Consider the following 10184-nt stretch of genomic DNA (forward strand, 5'->3'; position numbering starts at 1 on the left):
GGCTATTTAAAAAGTTTATTGAAGTTGATGGGGTTTAAGTTCAGCCAGTAACTAAGTACAGCACAGTCTCTCACTCAGTCAAATTACCCTGCCCCAGCAGGATGGGGAGGAGAACTGGAAAAGGGTAAAGTCTGTGAATTGAGATAAGAACAGCTCAATAATTGAAACAAAGTAAATATTAATAATAATACCAATCATGAACAGAGAGATAAAGAGAGAGAGACATAATAAAGACAAGAGATGCACACTACAGTTGTTTACCACCCTCTGACTGCTGTCCAGCCCATCCCCCAGAGCAATCAGCCCATCCTGGCCAACTCCTCCAGTTTATCCACAGAGCAGGGTGATCTACGTTGTGCAAAGTCCCTTGGGCCAGTTCTGGTCAGCTGTCCTGGCCATGCTCCCTCCCAGCTCCTTGTGCACCTGCTCCACTGGCAGAGCACAGGAAAGAGAAAAGTCTTTGACTTAGAGTAAGCACTGCTTGCAACTACTAAAACATCAGTGTGCTATCAACATTATTATTCCCATATTGAATCCAAAGTACAGTTCAGTAACACCTACAAAGAAGAAAATTATCTCCATCCCAGCTGAAATCAGTTGTGGCCACAGGACATGCTGTGCCCACGGGTAAGTTCTGCAGGAGCCCAGCTCCCCTGCAGGGAAGGTAAGAGTCAGGGTGTTAGGCTGCATGGGGACGGCACGTTTCCTCCCAACCTTATGACACCCACCAGGTCCCTAAAGCCCTGAAGGGTGAAGTAGCAGAAGGCAAGAGTCTGCATCTTCCCCTTTGCCCAGACCCTGTAGCCCAATATTTGCAATTTTTGCATAACTGGGGCATGGACTTTGGACTTGCTGCCACGGCCTTCTTGCACTTGCCAAGTTTGGCACCCTTTGCCCCCTCTGCAGGGTACCCAGACAGCTGGCCAAAGGCAGGCCAGACTGGGCATATGCCTCCCTGGAAGCAGAGCACCACTGGGAGATAAAAACAGCCCCAAGCTTCCCTCCAAGATGCCCACACAAACCTAGAAAAGGCTTTTGAGACATTAAAAAGCAGAAATGCATTCCTGAGCTGAGAAGAAGGGGGTTGTTTTATTCTTGCAAGTAATAAATCTCATCCTGTGCATGGGGTAGCTGGGAGATTCATCCTCATACAGAATATGTCCCATAAGAATCCATCAGACCCTTGAGTCTTCCAGAGGTTGTTGGACAAGGTGCCTTGCCAAGGCATCCCAGTGTGCTCCAATGCCACCAGGAGCTGGGAAGCTTGCTGAACCAAGAGCAAGGGCTGACCTTGGGTATCCAATTCTCCAGGCAGTTCATCACCTAGCCATCGTCCCAGCTCCTCTTTGTGATCCCCAGGTCCCTCTACCTGATGGTCAAATAAAGCACAACGAAGATGATCAGTGCCAGAACACAGAGCAAAGAGCTGCCAATGCAGCAGCACCATTTCCAGGAGAAGTTGCTGTTGGAGGGTGAGGGGTGGTGCGTTGAGGCTTCATGGGGTCTTAAGCCCTGGTGTTTCAGGGTCTGAGAGGTCCTGGATTTCTTTTTCTTCTGGGCAACCCGTGCTGGGGCTGGCTGCAACTTAGTGCGATGGGTCCTGGCCTTGCCCACATCAATCAAGGGCTTGAAGTCATCTGATCCCAGGGATAACCGTGACTCCACGTTATGGGTTCCAGCCTCCCTTGTATTTGTTAAGAAGCTCCAGACATCTGATGGCCAGGCCAGCCATGGCTCGCTGCTGTGCATCCTGGCCTTGTCCTCATCTGCCAAGGGCTTCCCGGCATCCAGTGCCGGGGCCTTCTGTGACCTGCTGCAAATGCCGAGCTCGCAGGCCTCGCAGTGGTCACGGTCGTGTGGCCCCGTCACTGGTGTATCCACCACGACTTCCAGGAGGTCAGAGGGCTGGACAGGCTTCTTGTAGAAATACTGGAGGATCTTTATCACCAGGTTGTGCAGAATCGTCTCCACAGTGTCCAGGCTGAACTCAGGATCCTCCAGCCGGGAGTTAGGGCAGCGCCTGCATTTCTGGCGAAAGATTCGCATCCACACCGTGCCCCAGCCTTGGCAGTGGTACATGTGGAACAGGATGTGCACTTTGGCAGAAGTCCAGTTATTAAAGCACTGGGAGCACTGAAACCTGTCAGGGCAAAGAGGAGACCAGCTCATCCCAGGTGCCCCATGCTGAGCTAGAGGATTTTGGCACAGTCAGTAGGGACAAGGGTTAACACAGACTATGGACTAACTTCATCATGCAAGATTTACACCAAACTGTCCTCCCCCTAACAGCATAATGCCAGTCTGGGAAGTTCACCACAGATATGAGCTGAGGGCTAGCCCCAGCATTAAAGATTTCAGAAGCCAGGCTGTTTTTTGGGATCCTGGCCCCACTGACAAAAGCAGGAGCCCTTGGGGTGGGAAGCATCAGGTCCCTATTTGGGACTCCAGCCCCTCACCCGTGCTGGCTCATCACAGCTCAGCGGAAAGCCAGCATCAAGCCCAAGACTGGTAAGACAATAAAAAGAAGCAAAATAGAAGGAAGGTGTGGGTGGAGGGTGCAGGGCAGGTGAAGAGATACCTTGAGGAGCCGAAAGGTGTGCAGCCCACAGCTCTTCATCTTGCACAATCTGCATGGGGGCTGGCAACCAAGGTCTCCATTTGCTGCCACCCAGGCAGGGTGTCTGAGCAATGCCCAGGGTGGAAATGTTTGCGATGGGGTTTCTCATGAGCAATGCAGAGCAAAAGCCTCCCTCTGTCCAAGGCCCTGCAGCTTGGTGCAGGTGCAGGGGCTGCTGAGGCATCACCCCATGTCCCAGAACACAGTGGTTCTCCCTCTCCTCACCCTCAGAGTGCAAACCCAGAAGATTTGGTTCTAGTGAGGTATAACTCCCCCTACTTGCTGAAGGAGCTCTTTTCATCTTAACAATGACATGGAGAAATTCTGGCCAAATAGCAGCTGCCCTTTGCACCTGCTGAACTCTTCTCCCATCCAAATATCATGTTTTCCAGTTTGGCAATAACCCACCGAGATTCAAACAAAAAACAAAGAAACCCTTCACAGCTTCACCCACCTCCAAACTCCCCCTTCTGCTCAAAAACCCATTTCCTGCAAACAAATTTTGAAAAAGAAAAAGGTCCACATGGCAACACATCAACCCTGATCCCCCTCCAACAGGGACTGTCAGCAGCCCCCTACCTCCCGAGAGCACGGCGCTGCACAAACTCCTTCCAGCCAGGCCTGCAGGCCTGCAGCTGCAGACCATCATCCTCCAGAAGTGTCCACAGATCTGTTATGTGCATTTCTTCAATCTTCACTGCAAAAATGTCCTGCCACATGCTCATAGTTCCACTTGAAGCTGGGGAAGGGGTAGCGACCAAGCTTGCAAGTCAAGCTTGCAGCTTCTGAATGCTAATACACACACGCAACTGCCTTTTCCCTATACTTTTCCTCCTTGTACAATGTTTTTGTGCTTGGAGGGAGTAACCTTTGCTCCTGCATGAGCAGCACCGCCCCATCCCAATCTCTGGGTCAACAGTCTCTGCTGACACTGCACCAGGTCTTGGCCAGGTGAAATGTGGTGGGTTTCCTCAATATATGCACATGAACCCCTGACCTTGGAAAACCACAATGCTGCTCTGTCCATAGGCAGAAAGACTGGAAACAAAACGCCCTGCCAGGCTGCCCACGCCCATCACATTCATGGCAGTGGGGAGAATTTAAGAGAGATTTGCCCGCTTAGGAATAATGAAAGTGAAACCCATCGAAAATGCAGGACTCAGCAGCTGATAAAGTTCCAGATAACCTCATCTATCTCAATAGCTGCCACCAACCATGGGCTATTTTTACCTATTTTCAGCCAATTTGAGCAGAAAAAGGCCTAACATGAAACTTCAGGGTGGAAAGTTGGGGAGGACAGCATAGTACATAAAACCAAAAGAGATGAGGTGTGCTCTGAGCTGAGCACCCAGGAAAGGTATAAACAGCAGGGCTGGGGCTGCCTGCCGCCCTCTGCCTCCCAGCTCACCCCTCTTGGGGTGCACAGGTCCCCCAGGAAATCCCATGGAGAGCAATGCAGGATGGAAAGCAGGTTAGATAAGATGCCAAATGCTAGCAGGTTTTCAGTTTGAGAAAGATCATGATAAGGCAGGTTTAGCTCCAGGCAGACCATGAGGGTAAATCCCAGGAACCACAGCCTGGCAGGAAGGCTCTGATCTTTGGTCCCAGAAGGGAAAAGCCATCAAGTCCTTTGTACCAAGAGCCCTATAACACCTTCACAACGTGCACTGCCCCTCCAGTGACAGCAGAGGCAGGAGACCCCAGGAGATCCCAGGCAGAGCAAACCTTCAGCTTCCACATTTTCCTTCTTTGCGGTTCCTTCCACTCTCAATTACACCTTGATATCATCATCTGGAGCAGGACTGGAAGGACAGAAAGGAAGCAGAGAAGCCAAGACAAGGTCTTCAGGAGGCTTATGAAGAAAGCTCTAACCTGTCGATAGACCCTGAGTCACCTCCTTGCCAAGACCCTTGTCATGGGTTCATTGGGTCCTGCTTGGGCTGGGGCAGTGAACCACAAGCAGGACAGTGAAGGAGGGATCATCCCACCAGTGTTTTCAATGTTCACAGAAGGGAGCTTGGAGACATCTCTGGCTCAGGGCTGGTGCATGAGGAGGAAGAGACAAAGCAGCAGATCTTTCCAGCCTCATATCATTCCTTTCCCTGGGGCACCCATGTCTATAGGTTCATTATAGAGGACCCCTTCATGTATCCTGCCACAGAGGGGTCTTCAGGGCTGCAAATCTCATGGTGCAGAAGGTGGGAGTTAAGTAGGGAAAGGGTTGGCCTCACAACTGGCACCATGGCCAAGCATGGCATGGGGACCCAGCCAACAGCACGGTGACCAGGATGGAGCCCTCACCCTGCACATCTGTCTTTCCACTTGACCCCTTCTGTGTTATTGTCCAAGATTTACCCTGGGGGGGTGGGGTTGAATGCAGGAAAGACCTAAAGGTTTTGATGCCTTCCCTTTACATCTAGGGCATACCTGTGTTAAACATCTCCAGCTATTTTGAGGAGAAGCCCCCTGCGGACACAGCCCTAGCTCCTGATTCTCATATTCACTCTAACAAGGATCTGTGGTTTCAGCCCAGCTCTTCCTCCTTGAGGCTACTGACAGAAGGCATTCTCCCCACAGGACAGGCACCACTCCCCACACTTCCCACTCCGGGGCCAAAACACTGCCCCTCTGACTCTGCTCAGTGGGGATACAATGGCATACCTGGTTCCTGGCGTGGGAACGGGTCCCTGCCTTCAAAACCTGGCTGTGATGGAAACCAATGCCCTGTCACGTCATGGCAACACAACTCAAATCACGACCCACAGTGCTGAGCACTCACAGTCATCTCTGAGACAGCCAAGTGCTGGTCCCTCTATTAAAGCTTTTGAGTTGCTTTTACTAAAGGGACTTTCCTAGAGCAGCCCACAGAGATGAAATTGCTTCGACATCCTGTTCCATTTCACACACACCTCCTGGCTCTGCCCAAGCACCTTGCTGCTTATCAGTACCTGCCTGGAAACAAATGCTGTTCCTACAGGATCTCCCCACAGCCTGGCCTCAGCAGGGAGTGGTGACAAGCTCTGTCCTGCACACAGTGTGACCTCATTGGGCTGGCATCCCTTGCCAGAGTCAGACCCTGCCAATCCTCTTCACTCCAGCGAGCTGGTCATGGCTTCTCCGTGGGATGCGTGAAGGAAGCACACAAGGTGCTGCCTGGGTGGTAATTTCCCGGCTGTTTTTGCACAGCACAAAATTATTTTTGACTTGAGCTCCCACCCCTATGTGAGCCGCCTCTGTGTGCACAGGAAGGTTTCCCAAAGTTCTTTCTCCTCCTCTTCATCTCTCACTATGTGTAAGCCTCCACATTTCCCACTCTTCCAGCCAAGGCACAAAGAGCCCACATGGCCCATAAGGACTCTCCTTGGCCTACATGTGCCCCATTCCTGCTGGGACATCCATCCCTTCCTTTGGCATGGGTCACCCCATACCCTGGTGGCTCCATCCTGCCAGCAGTCCCTGGAAGGGGCAGAAAGGGGCATTCAACCCCAGACCCCATGCAGGACTGCAGAAAGGAAAATCTCCTCAGCAGTGAGGATGCTGTGTCCATGGGCACATCAAGGTTTACAGGACAGATGAACTGACATCTAAGCAACAGAGCAGAACCCGAAATACTTCTCACTGCTTGCTTCATACTGAGGCCTCTTCCCATTCTGAAGACTTCCTTCATTTTTTCCTGTGCTGAACATACCCAATTATTTTCCATCAGTCATTCTTTCAGGAAATTTTTGCTCTTTTCTCCAGGTCATGAGGGTGAATTCAATTTCTAACCCCCCACCCAAACAGCCCCTACACCCTCTTTCAATAGCATCTTGCTTTCATATGAGCCTGGCTTCCCCAGAAAATCTCTGTTGGATATGTCTGCTGCATGAGCTATTGATAACTGCTCATGGGATAGAGCTTCTTTAGAATCCATCCACCCACAGTGGCAGAATTTCCCATTTCCTCATTTGCTTATGAGAATGTAATGTAAGGCAGCACAAAGATAGCATCACTCCTGCTTTCCCTGTGGTACCCAGTCTGTCACCCTAATGAAGAGAAAATGAGGATGGTTTGACACAAGTTCCTGCTAAATCTGTGTTCTCAGCCTCAGCACTGCCCTGTCAGTGTTTACCACTTGGTGGTAATTTGTTCCAGCAGTTTTCTGGGTACTGAGGCAGGTTGACTCACCTAGAATTTCCCAGATCCTCTTTTTTTTCTGCTTCCATGAAGCAGATGGTGAATTGGGCACTCCATCCTCCTAAGACACGGCTCCATGACAGCTCTCTGTGCCTCAGTCCCGCTCCAACCTTGATGCATTTGACAATGAATGAATGGCTGTCACCCCATCATGGTGAAACCCACCAGCCCTAGGGACAAGCAGTGGCTACAGACTCCCTTCCATGCTGCACTGTCTGCACAGCTGAACCCTTGGAGCAGGAGGGTCCATCTGTCTAAGGGTGGATTTGAGGAAAGGAGGATCAGTTCCTCAGGAAATAGGGCTATGCCCAAGCTGGAGTGCAGAGAGGGCACATTGCCCCATTATCCTGGACTTCTGGGATGGAGAGGGATGTTGAACAATGGAGAAAGATTTATGGGGGCAAATGGATGTGAAGACATGGGCAGGTATCACCCCACATGGGTTTAGGCTCCTTGTCCTGTGATGGTCCTTCCAGGCATAAGGAGCGAGCTTGACCCCCTCCAACAAGGCTCTGTGCCAGTGCCATGGGCAGAGGGCTTGGTCTTGGGACAGAGGAGTGGGCAGGCACAGGGTTCCTCCCTGGCCCTCCAAGCCCCATGCACCAGGATCTGGACTGTCAGCTCCCTCGTTGAGCATCACATCCTACCAAGGGGAAGAAGAGAGAGGAGAAGAAACTCTGGAGGCAACTCAAAGCAAAACTAGAGAAAGCAGAATGGGGGTGGGAGGAGGAAACACAGATACTCTGTAAGCTACAACAGCTCAGTGACAGGTAGGGTGAGACTCGGTGGGACCGGATGGAGGAGATGTTTTGGATCCAGACCCCCCAGGACACACCAGAGCTGTGCAGCCCAGCCATGGTTAGGGGTCCAGGCAGCCTGTGCAGCAGCCCACCCCTCCCACCATCAACCACAGCACTCACCAGCTCCCTCCAGCCTTTCTCTTCCAGGAACAACAGTCTCTTTCCCCAACAGTCAAGGCCATGGCAATGCTCATACACCACAGTCCCTGACAGACTAGTCCCACCCACAAGCCATCTCATTAACCCAGTGGACAAATAACTGACACACCTGATGCATCACCTCCAGTCCAACCTCTCCTAATCAAAAACTTCTGAGACATCCCAGTGACCAGGACAGTGTTCACTTGAAACTGACCCTTCTGTCCAACAGCCTGACCACCCCTTCTTCCCTCAACATCTGCAATGCCCCAGTGCTCAGGAACAGTGATTTGCTGCTTCATGGCATGGCTCTCCTCAAAGACACAGCTGCAAAGCACAGGAGAGGATTTCCTTTCCATCCGCCTGTCCGGTTTTCCCAAGACATGGTTTATGAGTTCAGGTTTCTTGAAGAGATGCTTGCTCACGTGTTGTTTCCAACCGCCTTTAATCAAGGCTGGGTTGTATAAGGAGCCAGGCTGGCTCTCAGGCATCATGTAGGAGGTTTTTGCTTGCTTAGGTATAGCTCAGGTACATTGCCACACATCCAGCTTTCTGCAGATGCTGACAGGGACCAGTCCCAGCTCTCTGAGGTCTCCCAGAGGGCTCTGGCCATTCCCCATCATCAAGACCCTAGTGTGGGACCAGGGTAAGGCTCTCAGAGGTCTCAGCAGGTGTGTGGTCTCAAGGGGCTGACGAAGCATTTTAGCACTGAGGCGGTGGCAGCCACTCCTCGGGGGAGCGCAGGGTGCCCGCGGTCGGAAGCAGCTGCTTTAACTGCCAGACCAGACTGCACAGGAAATGCCGCGGCTCCAGCACCCACAGCCTCCTCCTTGGCTGGCCCGGGGTCCCAGCACAGCAGAAGCTGTTGCAGAGGGATGGGGGGCCTGAGGGGATGTTTGTCTGTGGGGAGGGTGGTATTTGGTACAGTAGCTGTGCCAATCTGGGGATGTGCACAGAAATTTGTCTGGTGACTTATTTGCACATGTGTGTGTTCATGAGCATTTGTGTGTGCTTGCACGTGTGTGCACACTTGATTCCCCACTCCCAAGAAGGATACTGGGGTTGTGGGGCCTGACACCCATCTCAGGGCACTGCTTGGTCTGGGGATGCTCAGCCACCACAGCCAGTGCCATCCCAGGTGCAGGGGAGTATAGCTCATGTCTGTTAGTGCTGGGCATCCTGTGCTCCAGGCAGGGATGGGAGAAGGTGTCTGGCAGCCTGGATCATCCCCCGCACTCAACCCATGCATCTTGAGGCCCCAGCCTTCCTCCCTGCAATGGGGAGGACTGTAGCCAGGCTGATGGGAATTGGAGGGGCATGGGCACTGCAGCAGGCTGGATGCTCTCCCATCCCAAAAGGCAGAGGAAGATGCTTTTGCTACACCTCCAACCCCACTGGATGGCTTGGGAGCCTCTGGTCAGCTGCAGACTACCATCCAACCAGAGAGGAAAGGCCTCAGCCCCAGCTGCACCTGGAGGAGTCATAGCTGCAGCCAGGGAGTGCAGGAAGTGCTGAAGATCTGGCACCTCTGCTGCCTGAGAGGTAGGATGGAAAATATGAAGCAGGGTCCACCCTCTCAGCTATGTCAGTGTCGTGTCTGACGGGAAAGCAAAACGCAGAAGTGCTGACTGAGCTCCTACTTTCCTGCTGCAGCTGCCTCCTGCCTCGTCTTCTGGGGCCTGCGGGCCACAGCAGGTCTCTGACAGAGCTGCTGGGGCAAGGAGCAGGGCTGCTGCTGGCAAAAAGCCCCGATGGGCTGAACCATGAACTGGTGTGAGTTATGTGAGTTATGGGCAGTTATGGCACTGCCCGTGGGGGCTACTGGGAGCCTTCAGCAGCACTGGGGACACTAAAGGGGACACCACATCCACTGTCTTACCCTGAAGAAAGGTGTAAGCTATCCCAAATGAATATTTATTCCATCTAGTCCCCTCTGGAAGTTTCTCATGGACTTTCCAGTCCCCACAGAGTACAAGATATGGTGCCTGGCTTGCCTCACCCCTTCCCCCAGTGCCCAGGCTGGCTCCCACAAGGCTGTGCTGGTTTTACTGGGGGGTAAGGGAGGAAGAAATCTGCTGACAGTGCTGCCAAAGTGTGAGATGCAAGTGACTTTTCTCAGTTTTCACTGAGTTTCACACTCTCCTGGCAAGCCTCTGCTGCCTCCAAAGCCACTCCTTACTGGGGTTTCTCCTCTCTGAAGCAGCTGTCACTTCTTTCCGCTCTGGTTTCTGGCAGGTAGCACATCTCTTTCAAGAGAGAAAGTGGAAGTTTGAAGCCAAAAAAAGCTGCAGTGAGCACCACGGTATGAGCTTGCCCTGGCTAATGGCAGCCAGACCCCTGGCACAGCAGGGATGCTCATCCCCATGGAGTGGGTGAGTGCCCCGAGACAAGCCTGATTAAGGGAGAATGCTGGCTTGCAGCCATGCTTGGGTGACCAGCTCAGACAGGGGCAA

The 10184-nt window shown here is 52.4% G+C and overlaps 1 protein-coding gene across 1 annotated transcript; it reads right to left on the bottom strand.

The window, feature by feature from the left end:
- LOC119704803 (receptor-transporting protein 3-like) lies at window positions 1-3508 on the bottom strand. The gene is made up of 2 exons (XM_038146554.1): window positions 3197-3508; window positions 1-2140 (listed from the first exon to the last, which is right to left on the bottom strand). The coding sequence occupies exons 1-2, from the start codon at window positions 3340-3342 to the stop codon at window positions 1366-1368; spliced, it is 921 nt and encodes a 306-aa protein (XP_038002482.1). The 5' UTR covers window positions 3343-3508; the 3' UTR covers window positions 1-1365.
- Window positions 3509-10184: the final 6676 nt, after the last annotated feature.

Source organism: Motacilla alba, chromosome 9 (genome assembly GCF_015832195.1).
Source record: "Motacilla alba alba isolate MOTALB_02 chromosome 9, Motacilla_alba_V1.0_pri, whole genome shotgun sequence".
NCBI classification, from domain to species: domain Eukaryota; kingdom Metazoa; phylum Chordata; class Aves; order Passeriformes; family Motacillidae; genus Motacilla; species Motacilla alba.

Bases quoted from the DNA above. Each gene is read 5' to 3' on its own strand.
- LOC119704803 (XM_038146554.1), bottom strand. From the start codon at position 3,342: ATGAGCATGTGGCAGGACATTTTTGCAGTGAAGATTGAAGAAATGCAC. The intron at 2,141-3,196 runs GTAGGGGGCTGC...TTGCCCTGACAG, and splicing joins CAGCGCCGTGCTCTCGGGAG to GTTTCAGTGCTCCCAGTGCT.